The sequence below is a fragment of the Neolamprologus brichardi genome, chromosome 20 (genome assembly GCF_056152115.1).
Source record: "Neolamprologus brichardi isolate AB-2024 chromosome 20, ASM5615211v1, whole genome shotgun sequence".
NCBI lineage: Eukaryota > Metazoa > Chordata > Actinopteri > Cichliformes > Cichlidae > Neolamprologus > Neolamprologus brichardi.
In genome coordinates this window covers 12,378,977-12,405,748 of record NC_142123.1, presented here as the reverse complement: position 1 = coordinate 12,405,748, position 26,772 = coordinate 12,378,977, and the positions used below count along the sequence as shown (strand labels likewise).

General features: G+C 41.7%; 1 protein-coding gene across 2 annotated transcripts in view; it reads right to left on the bottom strand.

The window, feature by feature from the left end:
- LOC102778858 (plexin-A1-like) overlaps positions 1-26,772 on the bottom strand; it is a 304,340-nt gene that overhangs the window by 161,291 nt on the left and 116,277 nt on the right. For both annotated transcript variants that reach the window (XM_006785272.3, XM_006785273.3), the window contains exon 4: positions 2,117-2,248. In XM_006785272.3, the coding sequence (XP_006785335.2) occupies positions 2,117-2,248 (132 nt within the window). The remainder of the gene's footprint in view (positions 1-2,116; positions 2,249-26,772) is intronic.

Below are 26,772 nucleotides of genomic sequence, written 5' to 3'. Positions count from 1 at the left end.
TTTTTTTGAATAACGACTCCAACAGTCGACTTAATCAGCTATTTCCTAAGGCACCCTCAGTTCCCAAAACCAAACAAGCACCAAGCTGAAGGTTAAAAACAGTTCAAATTCTTTTAACTGCAATAAGGTCATCAGTATACATTTTCTGACAGGTGTCTGCATCCCTTCCATCCAGAAATAAAGAGGTAGACGGGTATAAACTGTTAGCAGTTAGCGAGCAAGGTAGAAAGTGAACATCTAAAATTATTCTGGTTGAGGTTATTAAAAACCATAAATGTACCAAAATGCCTTAGACAGATCAAGCCAAGCAAAAAACAAACGGCGTTTGGAACATAATAATGTGCCACTGGATTATTATAGCGGTATCACAATCAATCAATCCGCTAAGGTCTAAGTGCTGTAAACGTTATAATCAGATGGTGAGCACACGTAATCGGATGAGAAAGTAAGAGGCAGACATTAATAATGAATATGTTGCTGCATGTTTTGTTTTTATTTTCTATCAAAAAAGTATGCTCTTGACTCTTCTTTCTACACTAACATGTTATTCTTTTTTAGAGAGTTAGCCTAAAGATGTGCTATGCTTGAACAGCACTAATAAAAATATATATAGAATAATGAGTGAATTATTGTTTAAGGACTTGTGTCTATTCAGAAAAAAATGAAATACTAAAAAGAATGCGAGTCATCTTAACAGAACAGGGCCCAGACACAGGGTTGATACATGGTTACTTTACAAGCTGCTTAGATTTTAAAAGAAATTCGTCCTTTTCCTGTGTGCAGTGTTAAAAATGTAGGCGGTCACACACATTCTGCTGCATTTAATTGTGTTAATGTTGTAACTGGACCTGGAGCATAACTATAAATAATTTGGGCACTGAAATTACATTATGAATCAACTCTATCTTCGTGTGCATACATAATTCAGCGCGAGTTTCCAAAATCAGCACGTGTGTCCCCGACTCAGTGTAATTCAATATGCATTTAGGCATTTTCTCTTTAGAGTACATTTCAGCTTCCTGGACCGATCCACGATCGAGCGCCTTATTCCCTCCGTCACGTCAACAACTACGACGTCCATTTGTATCAGTTACACTCCACTTCCTCCGCGTGCTTATTCAGACACGTGGAAGTCAATTAAGTCTAATCGCTGGTAAATTACACAGCACTTACACGCCGGTTACCGTCTACGTAGCGAGGAAGTCTCGTTGAAGGTTATCACATCAAGGTCATTAACCATTATGAGATAAGAGTCGTGCAGGTAAAGAAGGGATGAGCGGGAGAGTGGCGACTGCTGTATCAAACTCTCGTGGATAAAGACATTTCGAGATAATGACATGTACACGCCAGGATTTGATCGTGCATATCATAATGCTGTGCAGATGAGGTCAGTGTGGGAAAATGAGAGGCCACGGAGTTTAACCAATTTAACGTCACAAGCCTGTGTATAATAATACTTATCATCTTTTCAGTTCTGTTCGCTTGCTGCAATGGCTAAACTGTAATTTTCTGTTGTTGATCAGGTGTTTTTTAGATGGAGAACCAAGGATTTTTGTGAGGAATATCCTGAAGTAAACATTCAAGGGTTGTGTGTAATGTGTATCCCCGGTGGAAGGAAGGTATGCACGGCTTCATCCTATAAGGTGCATTTTAAAATTCATGACATTAATTAGCACCTAAAACTGTGCATGTGTGTGGAACGCTGCTTAAGCTGCAAATGTGTTCATGCCCAGTATGTGGTACTATATGTGAGTAATTACCTTGATTGCTCACTCCCCCCGTGTATATTTTTAATATATTTTTCCTCATCAGCTCTTAATAGTGCTCTTCAAGTGTCTCCATTTTCTTCCTCTCCCTCTCTCTTCCCAGCCTTCACTTATTTGCAATGAAGGCGTTTGTGTGTGCGTGTATGTGTCTTTCAGTATGTCAGCAAGTGTACATGTACATAAAAACCCATCCCTAAAATTGTTCCATATATAAATGACTATTGATTTTGATTCACAATTTCCTCAGTGTGCCAGTGGCAACAAAAGGCTCCTAACAGTGCTCATCTCTAGTTTACACGTGGTCATCTGGAGTGTCTGTGTATGTGCGTGTGTGCGCGCACTTCTCCTACCTGTTTATCAGTGAGAGCATATAAGTACTGATGATCTGGGCTGAAGAGCAAATCTCGCAGGATCGGGCTCCCGTTGCTCACCACAACATTTTCATACAACACGGCAGGCTGGGAAATGGAGTTCACCAGTATCTGTAAGAGAACAGAGGAAAACGGTAAAGCCACGCTTATAATGCAGTCATAGATGATCGTTTTACCACTGTGTGAAAAAGAGAAGCCGCGATGCTCGTCTTTGTTGCTACAAAAACGAATCCAAAGAGCTCACAGTTTTTAGTCAAGTGTAGAAAAAGTTCAGCATCTCAATCAAAGTTGCACATTCTGATTAGATGCAACGGAAGCTATTCATGGCGAGGTGGCGCCCAGAAACTTTAGAAAGTAAATAATACTTTGCAACTTTAAGAGACTACGGGAGAAATAACTATTGGCAATGAACGACTGAAGAGACTACCAGTGACAGTGATGAATACTGTTGATTGGCGTATGACTTAAAACCGTGGTCATTAGAAGAACACCTCGGCAAATGGAGCCAAGAATGTCTGCTCGCAATCAGCTGACAGCTCCAATGCAATGAACGAATGTTTACGTGCCTTTAGGGTTAAGATTGGAGTTGTCACAAATGATCACTTTGACCTCACAGGATTAAGCCTGTGAGTCATTACTGAGGACAACCCTTAACTGTGTTAACTGTAATGTGTACAGTTTTGTATATGTATGTGCATATTTGCATGTACATTAAATGCTATATACTCTTACAGGTCTTACAATTCTTTTTTTAAAATGTTTTCTTTCTATTTTAATTATTTTATTATATTATCCCTCTGTTCAGCACTTTGACTGACACTTGATGTCTTTTAAATGTGCTATATAAATAAAGATGACTTGACTTGACTTGAACTCTACGCTTGGCAATCTTTGGTTCATCCAAGTTTCTAAGCCTTTCTCCATAATATAGGGTTGGTGTAGGCCTCAGCAATAATAGGTTAGACCTGATGGGGTTAAAGGATGTGCCTTTGCGCATCTATAGAGTGCTTCCAGCTTCCAGCTGCTATTTCTAAGTTGATCTATGGAACATATGTGACTCCACCAAGTACCCCAAACTCCAAACATAAACTCCTGCCTCAAACTGACCCAATGTTCATGTTGAGAAGCATCACCATCGATGAGACCTAACAACAGTTCAAAAGTCCACAAAGTCAAACCCAAAAGTAGGTAAAGTAAACCCATGTTTTTTCTCCTCAACATTAAAAGGGTTGTGCACCATCAAATTATCCCCCAGGGTCAAATCATTAATGCAGACATCTACCGTACCATCCTGATATGACTCCCTGTGACTTCCTGTCTTATAATTCATTTGCTGTTTGCTGTTTTGACACATGCAGGAGCTCCAATGAGCGTCAAAGGAGAAGAAGTATAAGTTTTCAGACTGGGGGCAATCAAAGAGTAGTGCAACACCGCCCAGACAAATGACCTTGAAGAAGACGTCATGTTCAGGATGGTTTTGACAATCTGACTATTTGACTATATCGTGCAACGCTATTATTCATTTTCTCATCCAATACGTGGAAATTAAAATGATGCATTCACTTCCACCTCATGTAACTGCAGTCTTTTCATCTAGTGAAACACTTCAGAGGTTTCCTTAAAATGTTGCCATCAGGCGAAAAAATGCTACTAAAAGCGACAGATTACAATTGAAGTATCTTTATTTCAAACTTGCAATTCTAATATTTGTTATGTTGCCACAGTACTCAGGGTGTACCAACAACATGCAGCTATATGATGGTTCTTTGGTTGCCGGTGTTTAGTCTCCTGACGAAATTACAGAGTTATGAGGGTCACTCCTCCTGCAGCAGCAAGTAAATCTTTTTCAGCTTCCCTCTTTCCTTCTATGTCTGGATCTTTCTCTTTCTAATTTCCGAGCCTCCATCTGCTCATCCATCACCTGACAGAAGTATAGTCTGCTGAAACTTTTTCTGTTTCTCTCCACTTGCTCCACCAGCTCTCTCTGTCTTTCTCTCTCTCTTTTTTTTTATTTCTTTCTCCTCCTCCTCAGTCTCAACAGTCTCTGTGGTTATTATCTGCCAAATCACTACCAGAGTTTCCTTAATCTTTCTCTGAACAGAAGGTTCATTAACAGACAGGCTGTCATCGCTGTATGTGCTTTTGATGCTTAAGAGGAGGAAGCGGCTTTGGTTAAAAGTCAAGTGCTCTGGTAAATCAGCTTTGAGGAGATACTCAGTGGGATAAAAGTAGACTGAAACGGGGAATAAGAGGTAAGTCTACAGCAGTGAGAAACTGTTTTCTTGCCTAATTTTGGCGAAGGAAGTGGAATGCTATCTGCATAAGAAGCGACCTGTGTAGCAGACTGTGTCTGAGAGTTGTGATCTGATCAGAGAAATTGCAAATTGCATAACTTTTGTTGACTTTTAAAGAGCCTTTTCCCCACTCGTGCTATTGTTGTTCTGTGTGAAGGAGGTGCATCGCACTAGTTACTGTGCAAAGGTCATTTGTTTCAGCAGCCCCCACCGCCCCTGCGTCACACCCACACGATAACGCACTAACACAAACAGACACACAAACCGTAACTTTTATTGACATCGAGCGAGCGTGGCCTTTCGTCCGCTTGTTTTTCTGGCTCTGATGATTTTCGCTCTCTCTCCCTGTCTCTTTCTGTGTGTCAACAACGGCGTAGGAAAGCACACAGTCGCACACTCGCACATTTGCACGCAGACACGGTAAGGAAAAGAGAGAGAGAGCTTATTTGATGATTCTAAAACTGCTACTCGTCCTAGGCTGCGGGATCATTCCTGATGAGCAAAGAACCGTGGCGGAACGGGGAGGGGGCAAGAGCAAAGAGCGTGCTCTGCCCTACAGCTCGGGGCAGAGGGCAGTTGGAGTGGGATTCAGGTCAGCTGGCACAGAGGAGACCGCAAACGGAAACAAGTGACTGTAGATTCTCATCGAGTCTACCAGCCCGCAGGTTCTTTTGCTCTTCTTCCGTGACCTTTGCACTCGGGAAGTTACTGTGTTCAAACAGAGACTCCATGCTGATGAAGTGGCAGCACTTAAAACCCTACAATAATCTTCCTATGCACATTACATGGATCACTCTGCTGCACAGGTTCATGTAGAACTGAGTGGCGAGCTATTTTACAGGAGCTTCTCTAACATGGCATGTGCATACCTACATACACATAAATTCTCTTTTCAGTGTCATCTGTGCTCAACTAAATAAAAAGTCATAAAAGGAAAAAGAAAAGCAACACCGGGGGCATCTGGAGTTCCTTTATGGTCCTGTTTTGTCCAGTTTCTCACTTTCTGGAACTTATTATAGCAACGGGCCCCAGCTATAAGATAAAAGCAGCTCTCCTCTTAGAAAAAAAATAAAAAGCTCCTACCTGTTTTCAAAGGCACTTATTAAATATGCTTTTACAACCACTCCCAGGATGATTATAAAAAAAAGCAACCCATAAAGCCTACTGCTTTGATGTTACTGACAGCTTATGAGTCATTAAAACAGACTGTGTAAGTGTGTCTGTGTGGTTTTTACTGATTAGTTTACCTCTTTAGAACGAGACAATCATACATATTTTTAAAAATCTTGCTCAGCGGTGCCATTCACCGACGAGCGTGCTGAACATTAATTGCTGCTATTTGCATTCTAATTATCCACCAATCAATTTGTTTTAATGCATTAAAAAAAGAAAGAATAAAGTGGCATATCAATGCGGCGACTCAAAGTGTAGCTGAAGGGTCGTGCAGAGCGGGGATTGCTGCACTGCTCAGAGGTCCATTTATATTCCAAGCATGCAGTTAATGCTCTTTTCTCAGGTGATGTACATTGAAGAAGCAGGAACAGGTTGCGCGTCGCGGTTAAGGACAGCGCAATAAGACATACATCATGTCTTCGACCTTTCCGATGAGGGATGGTCTCTTTATTTTGGGTTCTGAATGGAAGTTAAAGGTGACTTTTCCTGATGAGTTTGCAGCCCACGTGCTGACTTTGGTGGCACATCCGCTACTTTTCCATCCCTTCGTGTTCCACTCTCAGACCTCAGTGTCTCTCTCTGTCCTCCTGGGATTAGACTCATTACCAAACCAATGGCGATATTAAGGACATTGTAACCCTTAAATGCACACAAACACTGCTCAGGTAGACAAAAAATACACACACTAATATTTAGAGCGTGCAAGTGAATGTCAGCGGCAGTTGTCGGTGCCATCTGAGGCCATTACAAGTGAAAGTGATTCATGATCAGATTCCAGCAGCTGCTGCTATGGTTAAAGTACCTGCCACTCACAACATCTTCACTGTGAAAAATGACGCGTGTTCAGAGTTTGATAAAAGAGTTTCTTTGGCTTCAAAGCGGATTGTTTTACTGAGCTCACCTCAGCTTACAAGGCCTGAACGTGTGACGCGGATTTATGATGTCACGAGCTAATGAAAGATTTACAGAGCTGAGATGTGCAAATTTGAAAACTGAACCTGGTTCTTCCTGTTAAAAGGGAGTTTTTCCTTCTCACTGTCACCAAGTGCTCACTCTGATTGTTGGGTTTGCTCTGTATTATTGTAGGATCTTTACCTTGGTATGATCTTCAAACGAGCCTGAAGGGGAATGTAAAGCCTCATTTGGGTTCAGGCTGAACAACCTTTTTGGTTTCTGCTACAGGAAAACAAATGTGACTCTTTGAAACATGGTATGAAAATGTCAAAGCCTCATGCTTTTGTGACTGATCCACAAGGTTTTGTCTCCTATAACAGTGTCATACTTTTCTCAATTTTCAATTTCAGGGGGAGACAAAAAAAAATCCAATTACTAACAAAGGTCCTCTCCTTGAAGATCTCTGTCTCAATTTGTGTAACAACCTATAGCCAGATGTGGCAGACAAAGAGTCTCGTAGGAAATGAATCAAAGTTTTCAAGTCTTACATTTTAAATATTTAGCTAATAGTTAAAATGCAAGAGTAGAAATATCCGTTATACGGGCGATACCGTTAGCACTGCTCCCTCACAGCAAGAAGTGGGTATCTAGTGGTGTTATGCTAATTGATGATACTAATATAGGGGACTTCTTGCAGTCATGGATCCGTACAGTCTTTGTTGGTGTTGTCCAGCACAGTGTCATGCCAAAGCGTGACAACAGACCTGCTGCTGCACTGTCACATTTTCAGTGCCTTGCCTTTAATACACTCTGCCTGCAGAGCGGGAGATATCACAACACCACTACTATGTTCCACTCCGCAATAATTTGTCAGTGTCACATTTTGCTTCGCAAAGGTGTGGTAATGAAGGTTTGTTCAACAAATATATTCAACAGTCTTCTGAGTGAGCGTACAGCAAACGAGTTCACTGAATGCAGAACTTTAAAGCTTTCAGCATCCGACACCACCTAAAGCTTCAACTTCCCATAACTACGGGAGTGTTAACAGGCTCCTATCATTCAAAGCGTTTGTAATTTAGTTTGCTTGGACCAGATGAATGTAAGTATAATCTTTCATTTCAGTTTTATACTGTATAATCAGCTCTAAAGGGAAATATGTTTAATTGCTTCATGTTTTCTGGTCTGCTTTTTCAGAAGGTTTTCATTGAAACTAGATGCCTGCAGTTGTAAGACAACACTGTGAGGGCAGCGAGAGTGAACCGAAACAGTAAAGGTTGCAAGTCCACAAAATCCTGAGAATTTGTTTTATGTTGTTCTCTCTTACAGGCAGATTAAGCCCAATGTCATATCATTAGCTGAAATAAAGACAACTAGCTGGTAACATTTTCCTGCATATTTTGATCTGTGAACCGTTTGTCAATTATTTAACGTGCTTGTGACGTCGGTCCTTTTCACAGATTACACTGTCATACTGTAGCTTTGAGAGGTTAAATGCATTAAACTTGAGAAAACACCAGCAAAGAGAAAAAGGCAGCAAAAGCACTCAAAACACAAAGGAAGTGATATAAATTTCCAATTTAATTCAATTCAATTGTATTTACATATAGCACCAAATCACAAGAGCAGTAACCTCAAAGTACTTTGTATTGTAACCTGCAATAATACAGCAACAACAACAACAATCAAATGTCCCCCTATGAGCAAGCACTTGGCGACGGTGGGAAGGAAAAACTTCCTTTTAGCAGGAAGAAACCTCCAGCAGAACCAGGGAGGGGAAGCCATTTGTTAGCATTAATAGAAAACATTTATTGACAGTATTATACAAATATTCTCCCTGACAAAAGCGATAAATCCTCTGCTTCTTTAAAGCGTGTCTTAGTGCAGTCCTTGCACACTTTGGCTTCTGTCACTTCTGTGCAGCTGTTCCATCAAATTATTGTCTCTCCAAAAATACTTCTGTTGTGTTTTGTGAGTTTTTCTTTCGGAGCTTTTGCAGCATTTTGTTTTATTTCCATTGTGCTTTCATCCATTTCTATTGTGTTCTGTGCTTTTGCAGTGTTTTTCTATTTCCTGGTGTTTTCTTAAGTTGCAGTGCATTTGGCCTCACAGGGCCACCGTACCATGAGGGTTAAATATTTGATTGATTAGCACCAGGTTCGATCATTCAACAAACTGTTCTACCTGTTAATATTTTTTTAATAGCCATCAAAACTGTAATCACCCAAATTTAGCAAGCTGCTACACGTTACCGTTTTGTAGCACAAGAGGAGATGCACCCACAGACTGGCTTCGGTTTGAGATGTGATGGAGACAGATAGCGCAGGGTGAAGGTGGGAGGTGTAGCGCAACAGAGAGAGGGACGCTCAGTGTGTGCGCATGCAAGTGTGTCAGGAGTGTGTAGAGGAGGACAAGGTAATAAAAGTGAACAAAGGGGAGTAATGAGGTTTGGCTGGAGTAGTGCAGTGATTAATACCATGCTGGGTTCAAACACCGGTCACACCTTTGGGTCAGGTTGACTGGGAGAACACAATCACACGCTATCAATTATTCCTGTCTTCCTGTTCTCTGACCCATCTTTCATTTATTTAAAACTTCCTTTACTCTTCTTCTTTTTCTTCCAGTCACTTCCTTTCCTCCATCTTCCATTCCTTTCTCCTCCATTACTTACTTATTCCTGCTAATATTTTTCCTTGCCTCGCTTCTTTCTTCGTTCACCATACCCTGTCATTCATTTCTTCACTTCATTTCATTCCCATATCTCTCCCTCCTCACCCTGCTTCCTTCAGCTTCCTTCCCCGCTGCTTTTTGAGATTTCTCCTCTCCTTCTTTTCTCTGATTCAGGCCTTCCCCTTGTCCTTTCGCTTCCCCCACAGACACAGACCTCTCTCTCTCTCAACTGTGTGTCTGTGCAGGCGCCGGTTTGTGTCCAGACATGGCAGTGCCCTGTCCAACCTCAGCTGTTAAACATCTAGCTAATTATATGGTTGGACAAAGGCAAAGGAAGAGGAAGAAAAGGAAGAAAGGGAATCAGAGATGGGGGCGGAGGGGGCGAAAAGAGCTCAGTAACACTGTTAGCATTTCTCGCTGAAACCGAAGTCACAACGGTGCGGCGAGGACAAGCCGTAACCCACTGTCCTAAATGTTTAAGTCTCCCTTTGATGGCGCAGGGAACAGAGAGAAGAGTAAAAGGCATTTCCTTAATGAAATCTACAGCAGTGAACGTGTGTGTATGTGTGAAACAGCTCCTCATTGTATTCATGATCCCTAATGAAATTGATTTTGGGCTCATCTGCTGAGAGGTTGGCCTACACACACACACACACACACAGAAAGACACACAAGCACACTAATAACTCTGACACCAAGGTTCTCTTTGCAAAAGAACTGCCAGCAGTCAGTGAGAGTTTGACAAAATACTGTCAAAAAAAATACAAAAAAAGTAAGAAAATGAGGGATGAACTCGAGCTGGCGGGACGGATGCATACAGCAGTTGTCTCAGTTATGGAGTACGTATGCGTCTGTCTGTGTGTGTCTGACCCTGGCTGGAGGGCATTCAACATATCACAGCACACCTGCTGACTAAACAGTCTACGTCTAGGTCTCTCTCGTGCTCTCTCTCCCACACACACACACACACGAGTGTGCACACAGCTTGGTAGAGTCACATAAGCGAGACAGGTTACTCGGAGTGAAATTAATCATCGTTCTTTTGTCGCACCACTGCTCTCACAACAGGAGTCCGGGCCCCAGGTGACACACACACGTGCACGCACACACAGCCACACACACAAAGAGTGACAGCCAGACAGCTGGTTGGTGACAGCATGCCACTATGAAGCTGTTTTGCTAACAGCTAACATTAGTTGGCTCTGGTTAAAAGAGAACAAACAGTGCCGAGGTGCGGTCAAGAGAACGTACAGTACACACCGAGCGTCTTGATTTCAGTCCAATACACAATTTTTTTAATTAATTTTTGAAAAAATATTAATGTACTGTCAAATCACTTTAAATTAGAACAAAGGCCAAATGATCACGCGTAACTTTAAATTGTGGCTGGATAAAAAGGTTTGGAGGCTGATCGTGCTTCCTTGAACACTAACAAGCACGGAAACGTTTGTTGCTTCAAAATAACAGACACACGTTTTTCTCTCTTTTGATGCTTTCAACTTTGGAGAAAACTCCCCGAAAAATTTCAGAGAAGATTATTTTAAATGCCTTTTAATGGATTCCTTTAAAATGGTGAAGAGCCCCCTTAAACCTCTGTCTGCTTTCTCTTGTTTCATCTTTAAAGCCCAGGCATTTCCAAAAAGTGGCTCCACCCAGACACTCCCCCTTTTTTTTTTTTTTAAATGCCCACCGTTTCAGCTAATATTGAACTGAGCATTCTCTTCCTGCCTGTGATAGTTGCATTATTTTAATCCAGATCAAAGGCGAAGCTTCTAAAATTTTAAATCTGTAAATGTAAAATTACTTCTCACTCTAAAAAAAAGAAAAAAGTGTGTTACAGAAACCAAAAAGTGTGTTAACGTTAACGTTTAACCAGGAAGTGACACTGTTAAGATGCAGAATCTATTTTGGGAGTGTCCTGGGTCCAGATACACTACATGGACAAAAGTATTAGATTAAAAATCTAATTTCCAAGAGAGAGCTGACATCAGTACAATATCTAAATCAGTATATAATACAATACCAGAGACTTTAACCTGTCAGAGACTGACAGAGAATTCCTGGATACCATGTGATGTGTAAAGTTGGGACCCATGGTAAACATTTGCTGAATAACTATTTCCATTTATTAAAGCAGCACACGCAACACTAAGTGCTTTTGATTGGAGTCCGCTAAGGCATTATGGACAGCCCCATTGAAATCAGTGTCATGAATTGTACTGATATATTACTTCAAGTCAAACTAATACAGTTTGATAATGAAAAAAATCAAACACTCATTTTGCCAATAAGTTAAAGGCAGAGAGTAGACACAGAAAGGCAGAGTGTAGGTCAAACTTTGGGACCCTCTTGTGTCTTGAAACAAAACACCATTTTTTTTTAATTTTTTTTTTATCAGCTGTGCAGATAGTTTTACAGCAAAAAAGGGGAAAAACTTTATAACCGTGGCTACATTTCTCTATTATGTGTGTATTATGTGTGTATAGCTATGCTTATGCATAGCTGTGTAGTTTTAACATTTGTTAAAACTTTGCTTGTTCCGGTCATCTGGACAGTTCTAATTCTAACAGTTCTAGTTAATGCTACACAGCATGTTACACAGACATCTAACCTTGGGGAACCTTTCCATTTAGGGGTCTAATGGCAGACTACAACAGAACAAGAATCAGCTTCATAAGGTCAGAATCTATTAGACTCTAGATATGGCAAAGGTTCTGTTTCTTAGCCGTCTCTCTTTACTTTCTTAGTGTTATTGTAAAGTTCCCATGAAGACCATCTTTACATAGAAAGCACAACGAGAAAAAACAAATGGTTACAAAGTTGTTTCGCTTGAAAGAAAAGAGAAGAAAAGTAGGTTAGGGACATAAAAGCTGAATTATTTAATTGAGTATTTAGGACATCCTGACTGAGATAAGTGAGACTGAAGTAAAATAGGATTTCTAAAAATAGGTACTATACCTGGAAAAACAAATTGGGAAAATTCCGTCTTAATTTGAGACCCAGTTTTTGTAATACGTTCCCTAACCTTCATGTGACAGTTAAGGTTTGTCTGTCAAAATTCACCTTTGTCAATACTGTGATGGCTCCAGAACTCATTAGCTTGGTGACTAAATCCAAAAAAAAGTGCGATCCACCTTCTAAAGAAAGAAAAAAAAGTTTGGAACAAATTAAATCATGCAACAACTCAAAAATTAGAGCTGATTCGGAGCACCTGACATGTTGGTCCTGCTCTGCGCTGGCACTTGTTTTGAGCAGCGGGGTAGCATTTTCGCTTTAATCTGCCACTACTTGCCAGAAGTTGACAGGGGTGGCCAATTAGATATTGTCACACTAAAAATTCTCAAAGGTTTTAACCTGACAACAGTTTGAATTATACGGAGTTTACGGTTCCTCCCCAAAACCTTGGCACGGGTTATTAGCACTTATAGCTCTGTGAGGATTTCTCATGGAGACTGCAGGCCGCTGGGAGCGTCAAAATGTCACCATATCCCTTTGACTTACATCCCAGATGGGGATCGCGTGCTATAAAGTGACACTTTATGACCAGGAGACACTAAGAGGAGATGTCTCTTTCCATTCAAGGACCACACAGATAAGAAGACTTTTTTGTCTGCTGTCTTGACTTCATTTTAAACTTCCTCCCTCAATAACATCATCTACCTGCTCCTGTAGCGAGGCAGAAATAAGCAAATAAATTATAAACGCAACAAAAAAAAAAAGAAATCACCTGTAACTGAACGTAATCTAGCCTCATATTAAGCCTCATTTCTTTAAAACAAGTGAACAATTCTGCTAGTGGGGGTCTATAAAAGAGCCCTTAATTCAGGAATGAGTGTCATTATTATGAAACAAGGTGGAATAATGCAAATCACTCAACTGGCATGAAAAAAGACAGCATATTCACTTAGACTGTCAATATGACTCGATTTGCATTGAAATCGCGTGGAATCACCTTGACGATGGCACTTTAAGACAAATTAAGTGACTGGCTAGGACTGTTTTTTGGGAGATTTCTCTTCCCTCACCTCTCCCATCCCCTCTGTGCCATGGCACCTCTGGAAGGGCTTCTGACATCACTGGGTCTGGCTGTGGCTGGCTTGTAACGGTGTGGTTTGGACCCACTGCTGAAATGTGGGTAAGGCAGACTGTTTCATATGCTTTCTGTATATGAGTAGAAATGCAATCATACAATGCTTCTAAATATTCATATCATGCCAAATCACAACAGTAACCTCAGGTTGATTTATACTGTAAGGGAAAGACCCTATAATAATAGAGAAAGCCAACACTCAGAAAACCCAGTATGAGCAAGCACTTGTCAACAGTGGGAAGGAAAAACTCCCTTTTAACAGGAAGAAACTCCCAGCATCCATCTGGCACGACTGGATGGAGTTGAACCAGGGTATTCATGTTGCCTGAGTTCCAACAGAAGTGAGTGAACTGAATGCCGTCAGCTTACATGCGCCACCTAATGCTGCCTCGAATGCCACGACCCAACAGTTCATACAATAACATGACTTAACAAGTGATATGAGTGGCATCTTCAGTACCTTTTGACTGTCACTAAGGAAACATTTGGAGTGTAGTTGATACAAAGGATAGCTCCTAGTATTTCTACCTGTCTGGGGATGCCCTCCACATAAGCATGTGAGACTGAGGACTTCAAGGTGAAACCATGAGCTCGGGTCGATGGAGAGGAGGACGATGAGGCCAGAGAATGCATTCTTGCACCAAATATAACTGCTGGCCCTGAGCTATTGTTTTCACACTCCCACCATAATAGTTTTATCTTGACAGCTCCGAGATGAGGACAAGTGAGGACAAATCTTCATCTCTACAGCTCCATCGGTGCTGTGTGTTTGTGAGTCTGTATTTGCATCGACGCAGCGTTTCACTTCTGATTTGGCGCCACCGTCCCTCTCGCTCTCTCCTCAGAGCTTTAGAAACAATTGCATTTCTTTTCCTTTTTTTTTGTTTCCCTCTGCCTTTCTCTATCCATCTGTCCCTCTCTCATCCCGCGCTCTCTTGTCACACTCCCTCCCTCTCTTTTGCTTCCCCTCCCTTGATGTACCAGCTCAGCTGACACACATGAGCAGCCAAGCAGAACACACCGGTGTATAGCGCAGCCTAGCAGTATGTGTAGGTGCCACTGTGTGTACGTTCGCATATATGCGTGTGTGTGCTGCCCTGCAGTGAGTAGTGAAACTACTGCTAAACTACATCAATTTGTCAAGAGCAGAGGGGTGTGGGCCTTGAGGACCGCTGCTCCACCGTCTGCAAGGTAAACAGACGAGTACAGATTTAAAAGAAAAGTATTTTAAGGCTAAAAATTCCAACTGAAACTACATGTAAACTTTTTTTTACGTACACAAAAACACATTTATGTTTCCTTTGGATCAGCCTGACTGGAGCAAACACCAGGAGGATGGGACACTTCATCACTGCCACTCCTTCAGTGTGTGTGTGCATATGTTGACTTTGACAAAGAGCGGTCAAGACCTCACTGTTGACGGTGTGTTTTATGTGCGTTGGAGTGCGTGTGTGTGTAAACAGAAGCCTGCCCCACCTCGAGAACGCGACGCCTCATTATCAAAGGGGGAGTGCGTATAAATTATCAGCTTCTGGCCCCGAATGAACTAAATAAAGAAAACAATGTCACAGCGCGGTCACGGGGCGAACGTCTACTGAACAAATGATAAATGTCTCTCTCGTTCTGTTTGCTCTCCTCTTCTGGCCTGTTGCCACGGCGATTAATTCTGGGATGCGCACACACGGAAAAAAGAGAGTGAGAAAAAGAAGGAGAGATGGGAATGACACATTTTGGACGGCATTGCTTCAAAAGCATCACGCTTATCACAGCTACACACACACAGACGCGATTAATCCAATACCCCCCGAGCACTGTCTCACACACAAACACACACATACATGAATTCCCATGCAGCCACACCCAAAGTTACAGGTGAGTGTACGTGAAGGTGTGTGTCTGTTCGGAATTTTTAAAGGGGGTTCCTTGTGAGGTGACGGTGCATTAAGAAGAAGCAATTAAAGTGAAAGAAGAGGCGTGAATTATTAATTTGTGCCAGTAAGATAATAAAAAATGCAGGACAATATTCAAAAACAAAGTGACCTTCTTTCCTACTCTGTAATCCATCTCTGACACAGCAGCTTTCACACTCAGTTTTGATACAAAGCTTTCCCTCCTATCTCCCTCCCCCCCGTCCTCATCTTCTCCCTTCCTCACTCGGAGTGACAGCGAATCATCAAACTTACTTTAGCTGGCCTTAAATAGGATAAGAGGTGTGGGAAACCAGCAGTGACACACAGATCACCAGTGATCACATCTGCTGTCGCTGGGAAAACTGGCTTAATGAGACTTGTAAGCGCTGGCAGAATCATTTTGGAGAAGTTCTCCGATATGCTGCAAGATTTTCTTCCCCCCTGTGGCTTTTAGGTCCTGGACACAGACTGTATATAAAAGAAGAAATACGTCCCTGGTGTGTTTAGCCTCTCAATTGCTAGGTTAAATTTTTATTCATCATATTGCAATGTTCTTTTGTAAACTACAGAAGCATTTAGAGTAAAACAGACCTTGTGTGTGTCGAGTCACTAACACGTGTGTGTGCAAAGTCAGGAAACATCACTCCTCCCTAAGGTATCATACACCTCAGCTGGAAGATAACCTGCTGCCAAACACTTCCTGCATAACACAGTACAGCAAAGAGAGTTACAGTCCTGGGATTTGATGTTGTGGAAGTTGGAAGTTATCACTTTCTAACAACTGTAATGCACTGAGTATTAAAAAAAAATGTAAAAATGCACTGAGTAATGCACTCAAGTGTTGTGATAATATGATATCATGAGGTTCCCACCTCTACAGATTCAATGCATTTGATGGTTACTGGCATATCCACATGCCTAGCTTGAGTTTATGCTTTTCTGTTATTAACGATTGGTCACAGTCTACATACAGCCAACACTTTTACCTGGCCCATGCCCCGCCCCCTTGAGATGACCCTTATGGCATCATCAAGGTTAATGACTTATGAGGTCTGTCGCTGCAACACACTCTCACTCCCGAGGCGTAATATTTTACGCTAGGTGACAAATCGTCAGCATGTCACGCTTCCAGGCACCCAACACATTCCCAAATGACGAGATCGGAAAAAGGAGGAAACATGAGAACAGTTTGGAATCAATCCACACATGTTCGTTCATTTTCCTCAAATTGCTTTGGAAAACACTATTTAACGTCATTAAAGTGCTGGTTAAGGATAGGGATAAGGTTATGGTTAGGGCTGGAATACATGGCTGGAATGTGTTTTACCGCAGGACCCTCATTCCACTGTATTTAACCCATGGCCCGGTGAGTACAATGAGAACGCTGAAGGTCGCCTTTGGCGTTCCTCAGGAACGCCGCGGGACGTGACAAATCGTCAGGATGTTACGGCTTGGGAGTGAGATCGGGGTCACAGGACATCTAGAACTCTCCATAGGCTTAAAGTAGTGGAATTATGCCACAGTTTGTTTTATCACATTTAGCAAACTTAAAATAAGATAAATCAAAGTCATTTTGAAAAAGCAAAAACACAAAGAAAGCGAACAGTTAGCTGCACATGAAGATAGCTTAACTTTCATCAGTGAACTCAAACAAAAGCTCCTCACTAACGAAGAGATGCTGTAGCTAGCGAGCTTTGTTTGAGACAGATAGTGTCTGTGAGGGTTACAGAATGATTTCATTGCTATGTTCTTCCTGTTTTCCTGCATTTCATCCCTCCTCTTTCCCCACTTTCTTGTCTTGGGAGCAGAGAAGAGAAGTGGACAGTCAGATTAATGACCTCGGCCTCTAACACACTCAGTCTTCCTCTTTATGTCTATCTGCTGCTGTGCGAGAGCCTCATGACTGCACTGGGAAGAGACACACGGGAGAGAAGCTCTGGCAAAGGAACAGCGGCGCTCATATTTCTGGGCTGTCTGTTCTCCTGCCGCGCTGTCATTTATCTCCAATTTTGCATATTTGTTGCAGCTGTTGACATGAAAAGTAAAAGTCACTTCCTCCGGCAAACAGGCAGAAAGTCAGCTCACTAAAGGAGCTTTAGCGCGTTAGCACAGGTGGCAAATGTGCACGTCGACACTTGCGCGCCTTCCCCGTGTCTGCGCATCTGTCTGCGCTTGTGTCTGCTTGTGTGTGCGCGCGTGTCTGTCGCCCTGCTCGGATCTGTAATTACAAAGGAGAGACGATAAGCCACTTTTTTCCTCTCCTGTGGGAGCTCACAGCTAATTATAGAGCCAGCGGTGCTTCAAATTGCCATTTAAAACAGCCATACGGTGGGAGACAATAACACGCACCCGCGGTAGTGTCTGCATGGAGGTATCTCAGAAGAAGAGATAGCAGTACTGGCAGTGTTGGTGGGAAGGGAAAAAAAAAGAAAAAGCACCCCACAGCCCTGCTGGGAAGAAAAAGACTGATTCCCTGAACAGGAAGCCATTTTTTAGCAGCTAAGAAGTCTGTGAATTTTACAGTAAAAAGCAGCTGTAGGGGCAGATTAGGAAGAGTGATTCAGGTTGATTTGAAGGGGTCAACAAGCAGGATAAGCCCATAAAGTCAAGATCATTTAACAGGTATGTGTCTTTCTTGCATTTTTATTGTTTTCTTTTATTCATTTAATGCCTGTGAACAGCTCCAAAGCCTCCATAACCAAACACTTTGATTTCCACTTTAAACCGTACAGCACTGTGCCAAGAGAAACCCCTAGCCACTCAGCTGAGGAAGAGTCCGAAACAGACCAAATTCTAGGCTTTAATTAATATAAAAAATAGTATGAAAAAAAAACAAGAGAGAAAAGAAAGGAAAGATGGAAAAGAGAAAGAAGAAAGATGCTGAGAGTTGCAGTTGCAGAAAAATGGAGAGAGGGAAAGAGAGAATGAGGAAAGCTAGAGAAAAGACAAGGAGGGATTTTGTGGTCCGCGGTGGAATGCGCTTTGAGGAAACGAACACTGCCAATACACACATGCACACACACGTGCACACAAATGAAACAATCTCCCTTTGCCTGTGGCCGTCCTCTTCACACACACACGCACACACACAGGAATCCCATCATACCCTCTCTTGCTCTTTCTCACCCACATAAACAGTGAAGCCGCAAAAAATGAAGAGACCTTGCAAAAATACGTGTGCTGTACATTCCTTATAAGCATGTGTATAGCACGGAGTAATTTGTGTGCATATCCCAATTACTTGGGCTCATGTACACACACACAGACTTGTGAATACACTCTACTTTGCTCCTGCACGTGCGGCGCACACGCACAGATGGATAATATACCTGCAGGTGGTACTGTAGCAGGATAAGATGAGAAACCACTAATGAGTCATCATTCAATTTGTGTTCATTATGAACACTATTAAAAGTGTGTGTGTGTGTGTGTGTGTGTGTGTGTGTGTGTGTGTGTGTGTGTGTGTGTGTGTGTAATGGGAGAGCAGATGCATTTGCTCTGTACATATACAGTATCTATATGAGATCACGGCTTCCTGTGGACCCGGGCGTGCATATGTGGAATCTTTATTGGCATCTTCTCTGACAACACTCCCTTGGGTTTACACGAAGCATAACTCCTGTGTCAATTAATTATCAGCTTGTGTGAATGTGAGCTAGGGTTACAGTCCATCAGCATAATGAGTGTAAGAAGAGCTGTAACCAGACACCGATCCTATCTGTAACTAACACCAGGTTAGACACAGGCAGATATCAGTGGCAGAGGCGCTGGGTCTGCTATCCACTACGTGTTTGCAGTGACTGACATAAAGAATTATGGAAACTCACCCAAAAACACACAATTTTGTCTTCACACAAATGTTGCTTAAGGTTATTGTAGGATGTCCTTTTTTCCTTCTTCTTCTTTCGGCCGCTCCCTTTGGGGGTTACCACATGTGGATCATCCCCCGTTTTAGGTTGCATCCAGCCACCAGAAATCCAAGTATTTTCCAATCCATAGCTTGTCTGTGACTATATCCTGGAGGACTTCCAAGCAATATAAAAGTAATACACAAGCAGTAACTGCTATGGTGAAAGATGAATCCAACAGTGAAACTCCAAAAGCTAAAGTTTCTCCACTGCCCGCATGACACAGGCTCCAATTTAAAAATGCCTAACGTCAGCGATGCAATGAACATGTTTACCTCGTTATACAACTAAACAAAACCCCTTTGGCTCCATGGCTAATGTCCCCCTTCATAATAACTGTACACACCTCATCTCTTTGGATTTTTTTAAGGCTCAAACCTGTGGGCTTAAAGTAGCTGCTGGCTAATCTAGTTCATTAGCCTTATCTGACAACCTAGTAATTTAGTCTTTTGTCCAAATATGGTCATAACCTTTGTGTGACACTGTACTAATCCTGGATACAAATCAGTGAGAGTTACATAAGATGAAACTTATCCCATCCCTGTAACCAAAGACCCAATCAACAGGTTTGCTAGAAGACATACGAACCAAAGAAGAACTCAAAGGCCTTTCTTACCAAACATTTAGGCTTTTAAAACATTTGACTGCTAATATAAGGTATCATCTCACAATTCATTTAGATACATGCAACAAAATATCTCTTTTATTTGTTTATTTTGTAAGACTGTAGAACAACTTGCATTTATAGAAGGTTTTATGAAATTTTACGAAATCTAAAGTATGCATAAAAACTGGATGAAAGCCCATCAACTGTCTTAACTTTTAACTTCATGAATTAGCTGCCAATGGAAATCCAGTTAGACATTGTACTCAACATTACTCTGATGTAAAAGTCACAGGATGACCAAAGTCGGTAGACCTCGGTACTCTTGTGACTGAATGTCTGTACAAAAGTTCATGACAATCCAAAGTTAAGGTTCTTAAGGCATTTCAGTCTGGACTAAAGTGGCCAACCAACCAACTAATAAACTGACCCTTCCATCCACAGAACTGTGATGCTTAAAATCACCTGAGTAATCAGTCTGTCCAACCAAATATGTCGCCCAAAAGCATAAAACGGGTTCACAAGACTACACAGTCACACGCTTCCATCACCATACACTAGGAGAGCTTTTCCCATGACCGGTAATCTTGTTACAGTGCCTGGCAGTAACATGTACACATACCTGCCACAGCCCACTGAACTTTCCGACTCCTCACCCTCATGTTTCACGGCTGCTAGTTATACTATTAAATTAACCAACAACTCACAGGCTTTCCATCTCCATCTTACATAACGATTAAAACTTTTATGGACCGAGACAACAAACAGGACGGCAAGCCACAACAAAAGAGTTCTGAAGTGTAAAACCACACTAAACCCCAAGTGCCATTTTTAAGAGTGCAGAACAGTGTTTACTAACCTTTAACAACCTTTCCAAGATGATAAAGATTTTTACGATGTGAATCCAGAGCGAACATTATAGTGAGCAGCATCAAAGTGAAAGAAGTTATTGTAGGATGGGATTTGTTTCAGGGCCAAATATAAACCAGTGGGTTTGTGCAAATGTAATTGATTTTTGTTTATATAGCTGATTATGCCTTTAGGTCGTGCCTTAGTTTATTCACCTTTTTATGAACCACAGCATCTCTGCAGATAATGTGTGGCTGTAAATTTCAGCTCTTGTGCCACATGACTAGAGGCTATGAAAGGTCTCATCCTTCCCATTATCGCTCAAACTGTATTTATGGATATAGGCTTTTGCTTCTATAGACGACTCAGTTCAGAGCTGGTGGTTAAAGCAAAAGCCACAAAACACAAAAACAGCCACCCAGTGTACACCCATTACAAAACCAACTCTACCAAACCACGTCATCTAGCTAGCTAGCTAGCTAGCTATCCTTTCCCCCCCCAATGACAACCTGTCATTGTACTTTTTTAGTGTACTGCTCATCTATCCTTGGTTACAGCTCTCTGTGTCTCTTCTTACCTCTGTTTTTCTTTGGATGGAAAGTCAACTACATAGCTTTAAAGGCAGAGATGTGGTTCTGAAAGACAAAACGATGTAATGATGAGAGAAGAATAAGGAGAAACGTGAGATGTGTGTAACCAAGAGTTTGGAGTATCTTCTGTCAATCAACCAATATATTTCTAGCCACCAATTACGGAGGTGGCGACAGCACCAATTTGATCTTCCATTATGTACTAATGAGATCTGGATGAATAAATGGATGATGGCATGAGGCAAAAGAGGAAAGAGAGACGTTTTTTTTTACTGTAATATCTGCACAGGAAAAAAAGCTGAATTATTATTACCAGTAATAATGTTTATAGCATAACTGATACAGGATTTTTATGACCAATACAGATGCAGATGCGAGGCTCCTGACTACGGTAGACATAATGCTCCGACAATCCATCAAGCGGTGCGGCTTTGTAGCTTACCAAAGTCATACTAAAACATTTTCTGACAGATTTTTAGCGCCATGTACCACATGAAATCAGTTCAAGGTCAGTAGGCACAATCAGAATTCATACTTAAGGCGCACTGTCGATTTTTGAGATAATTAAAGGATTTTAAGCACGCCTTATAATGCGAAAAAATACATTATGTATTGCCAACAGGCAATTTGCAGAACGCCCTCTGGTGCACAAACATGATCAACTCCGATCTTTTCTTTATGTTTTACATTTTCATTTATCAGTCATTATAATACACATACCTGAATGATCAGCAAACAGCTGATATCAGTCAGGCTCTAGTAAACATGTCAGTAGAGAAGCTGAAATACTTTATTAATATTAGATATTAACAGAGACAGTGTATGCTTGCTTTCTGAAGGGAAGTTAAGTGGATGGAAGAAAAGAGAATCAAATCAGAAAAAACTTCTGTCTGAATTTTAAGTCTCCTCAGGCTGCTCTTTCTAAAAACTCCCAACACCTCTGCCATGACAGAGCCAGGGTGCTGTCTGCATCATGCCTGCTGACAGAGCACTATCCCGGGGCTGATCTCCCGTCACACCCCCAAACCTCTAATTCCTTTTCAGTTCTGGGTTGGGAATAAAAAGGTGTCACTTCAAATGTTGGCTGCTGTAGAAATGACAGTGTCATCATTTGAATGTGACCTAAGGGCCCAACCGGCAGTACGAGAGCGTTAGGTTGTGTGGGGGGGTGCGGGGCAGAAAACTGTCAGCCTCAAATGTGGGGTCTGTCAATAGTCATTTGTGTGCTCGTGGGAGTACATTTGTGTTTTCAAGGAGACGAGTTTCTCTGTTTGTGTAAACTGCAGAACTGCAGCCAGCAATATAAAAAAAAACAAAACGCTTTTAAAACGACTTTGACAGGTTTAACCTCACTTTGAACCAAAAGAAAAACTTCAAGTCAAACTCGAGTATAGCTCCGTCAGACGGCCCACCATTGAAATGAGTAATTTTTTTTTTTTTTTATAGCAGGGGAATATCTTCTGAGCTCATTGCTCCCTCCCTGTACATTATAAATTTAGGGAGTGATGAGTAAATATCCCCAGGGAAGGGCAGCAATGGCACTGTTAGAGGGAGGCATGGGAAATTATGCAGTGTAAATACAGTGCCAAATAGTGAATATTATATGAGGATGGTAAGGCATGCTATGTGTGAATGACACAATGCAGCATGAGTTGACTGCTTGAACTAGATCTAGTGTGTTTTACCAGTAACCGTATGAGGTCCCTGACTCTAGCTCCAAACACTAAACTTATCCCTATGTTTTAGAGTCAATGAAAAAGGATTTTTGCAGATACAAGGTTAAGGACATTACTGAAGGTGTTAAAAAGGAAGGTCTTTCTTCCCCCTGTACCAAGTGCTTGCTCATAGGGGGATTGTACTCTTGTTAAAGAGGCTTTACAATTCTTGAGATAATAGTTATTGTAATTTGGCATTACACAGTATCCTTGTGCACTGTAACTAGCAGTATAAGTCAAATATTTGTTTGGCTCATCCTATCTATCCACTTCAATCAAATATTCTGCTTTTTTCCTTAATACTATGTGTTCAATCTCCACCTAGCATCAGTATCTAATGCTGACGTCTGTTTTGCTGCATTCTGTCAGCTCATGCTTCTAAACAGGCAGGTACAGGCCAGATAAAGGATGCAGACAGAGGATGTGTAGGTGGCTCTGTTTACACTGCATTGGCTGTTTGGATATATGCTAGTGTAACAATATGTCTGTCAATATGCGCTACCCAGGTGGTCCTTTGCTGACAATACCCAGACAGCAGCTTTTAAATCATGTGGACTTGCACAGGCCTTTGAAATGAGAAAATTAAAATGAAGCATTGTTTCTCTGTTTGATTTCTGACAATGCTCTCAACTGGCTGTGGAACTGTATATGCTTCAAAAGGACAGTTTGTAGTTGTTTCTTTCGGGTCCTTGAGACTAAAGACACTGGGGCACAATGATGACAATTTAGTGCTTAGATTACTGTGCAAATTCAGCGCAGTACAGACATTCTCCCCACTGCTATCTGATCAGAAGCTCCACATGTCCTGATTGTTTGGAACAAACCCCAGACCCTTCAGATTTACTGGAATTTGGGGATCTTTTTTTTGCATTGTATAAGTTATGTGCATAATCTTTAATTTCAATATGAAGTCTGCAAGTGCGTAACTGGTTCTGAAAAGCGGTCACATGTGTTTGACTCTATGCATGGTTATACAGGGAGAACAACACATTTGTTAAACACTGTGCATGCCTATGGTAACTGTGGTTAAATACCAATCCAGGTCAGAGGGCTCTAATCCTTCCATCCTGCCAATATTTCTTCTTCACCAGATCTTTTATTTTTCTGGCTCTCATTTTGTCTGTGTGCACGTTCCTACTGCAAGAGTGAAATTGGCAAAAAGAAACAAAGAACTGAAAAAAAGAATTCAGTGTGTGAATGAGGGAAGTTTTGCCCTACGGAGACAGGAAGTTAAGCGCCAGCAGAGCTGAACGGAGATACAGAAAGTGCGGGCAGAAGACAGAGTGAGTAGAGATGGAAGCGACCCAGTGGAAACCATGATGTCATGATTGGTGAGGTGCGACCATCCTGCAGTCACTTTGGCACCACATGGACACTAGTGGAAACACACACACACACACACTTCTCTGTCTCTAACCGATCACAGCTGCTGATAGAAACAATGCAGCCATTGTCATACTTTAACTTCTTTATGTGCTTGCACACACACACACACACACAGCGGATCAGTACTGAAACATTCTGATACTTCAAATCTTTCCAAAGTGTGATGCTGGTTGGCAAAACCACTGAAAGCTTCGGTGAGTAAAATACCGGAAAAGATGGAAAAGATCTACATCTTACATCACCTGAACATAGCGCTGTCATAAACTGGCTTAATGCTGTAATGATGTGATCTTCTGGACAGATTTACAGGTCAAAATACTACAAAGGATTAATTTTCTTTGTATGCAACACATTAACTAAAAGCCTGAGTCAGGTTTCAGCGCACTTTTTCCATTCTATTATTAATCCTGCAGAAATACTACGCATGCTGATTAAAGCCAAAACTGGCGGCTCTGAATGAGGTATTTTCTCAGCCCCGTGGGACTCGCCGAGAAGAGAGAAAACAAGCTATGTGGGTGGGAAGACTAAACACGAGCTAACGGGCTGACGCTCGTAACTAAAGAACGACAAGTTAACTCATTAAAGATCAATTATGGGGAGGGGGTGGATGAAAAGCGAAGGAGAAATGAGGAGGATTATGGGAGTGGGGGGCTGGAAAAGTGGTGGAAAACATTCCGCAAGCATCTCTGGCGAAAAGAGAAACAACTTGTATCAACTTGGGTAGCCATGCAAGCTGCAAAAGCATGAGTACTATTAGAAGACAGTGAAACAGCATGAAGGCTTGTCATAACCACATGATCTTTATCACATGAATTTCCTCAGCTGCTGAAGTCCGCCTCGGCACGGGCTTTAATCCGCTTCCAAGTTCACCATCCTCACATTCTCAGAAATGCTGTTTTGCAACAAGCATCATTTGTAAATGGTGGTTTCATGTAAAACGCCACTTCGTTAGAGAACAATGGCGGTCACGGCTAAAAAGAAACCGACAACGGGATTCCCGTTTCAAAACCAGACGTTTTGCCGAGGCACGTGACCGCACGTTCACCCAACACGCCGTGACTCCCCCCATCCTCTTTAGATCTGATTTTAATGCTTGTTAGTGCACACGGTCTTTTGTTACCCTGCAAAAGAGAACCACATGCGCATCTGTGTATCGGGGCCGTGGGGGGCAAAGTATCTGATGGACCTGAACTTTAGCACATTTTGTTAAAAGCATGAATTCCCTGAGAATTAAATAAAAGCAGCCGAGGGGAAGAGCATCCCATTTGCATCAAAATTGCTTTTGTGTTAAAAGCATATTCTCATTTTCTAATATGCTGTGTCAATGAGGAGTCTGTCAGATGTTTGCATCACTGTGCATTTTTTAGTGGGAGTTAACAGATGCGGCTTCTTTTTTTATTCTGGCTGCAAAGAGGAGAGAAAAAACCCAAATACACTGAAATTTGCATCACATTTGCCTTTCATTAAAGCTCTTAATGTTTCTGTATTTTTCTAATAAAATGGCCTGTTTTGATAAAACCGAGCCCTACATCAATTAGATGCTACTTAACTCGACGCGTGCTGTAAAGTTGCGTTTATGGAGATTGATGCAGGTTTTAAAAGTTTGGTAAACTCTGCCATGCGGAGTGAAAGGTGTGTAAACAGGTCACGGATCAGTGGTGCTCTCGCAGCAGCACATGCTCATTAGGACGGCTGACAGAGAAAAAGACAGCAGACCAGAAACATGTACTGACCCTCAATCTGGAGAAACAAATGAAATCCAGCATGATGGGCAGCCTGAGGAAGAGAAACTCTTTTTGAAATTACAGACAAAAATGAAATGGTAGCATAGCCCGCTGCTATGTTTAGATGGAAGGTCCGTAACATCCCAGTGACCCATTCTCACTCCCTACTCGTCGCAGACTGATGTTTGTCACCAACAGTCCTGTGCAAAATCTTGACTCATCTTTCATTTCTTTATATTTTGCTAGAAGAATGATCCAGTGATTCAGTCAAACATATGCAAGAAAAATATATACATATCAGCCAATAAGTCTTTATGAGGCTAATCTATGACTGACCGTGTTCCATTGTGTATTGTCCTATCCAGCTGCAGGTTTACTATTTTGTTGGCAGTCATGCTGAAAATGAAGTTGTTGCCAATCAGATGCTTTGTATTGCAAAGACCATAGAAAAAAGTGCTTGTTCAAATGGGTGTGAATGGGTGAATGACGCAAGTTTTGTAAAGCACCTTGAGTGCTCAGATAGCGTGGCCCCAAAGATGAGACGTTTTACAGATGGTTGTAGACACCATCCTCTGTACAGACTCATTAGAACCAAATTTGGATTCAATACTCCTTTAACATATGTTATATAACATATTAACCAATTAATCCAATTCATTTCAAGTTTATTTATATAGCGCCAAATTACAACAACACTCGATAATACAGCGGCCAGTCCAGTTCTTGTGTGATTTGGCATGCCTCAGCATTTTCTCTGTTTTCCTTCCTTGAGAATGTCTTCTTGACAGCCCCCCTTCCACTGAGATCATTTCTGATGAGACTTTAGTGAAC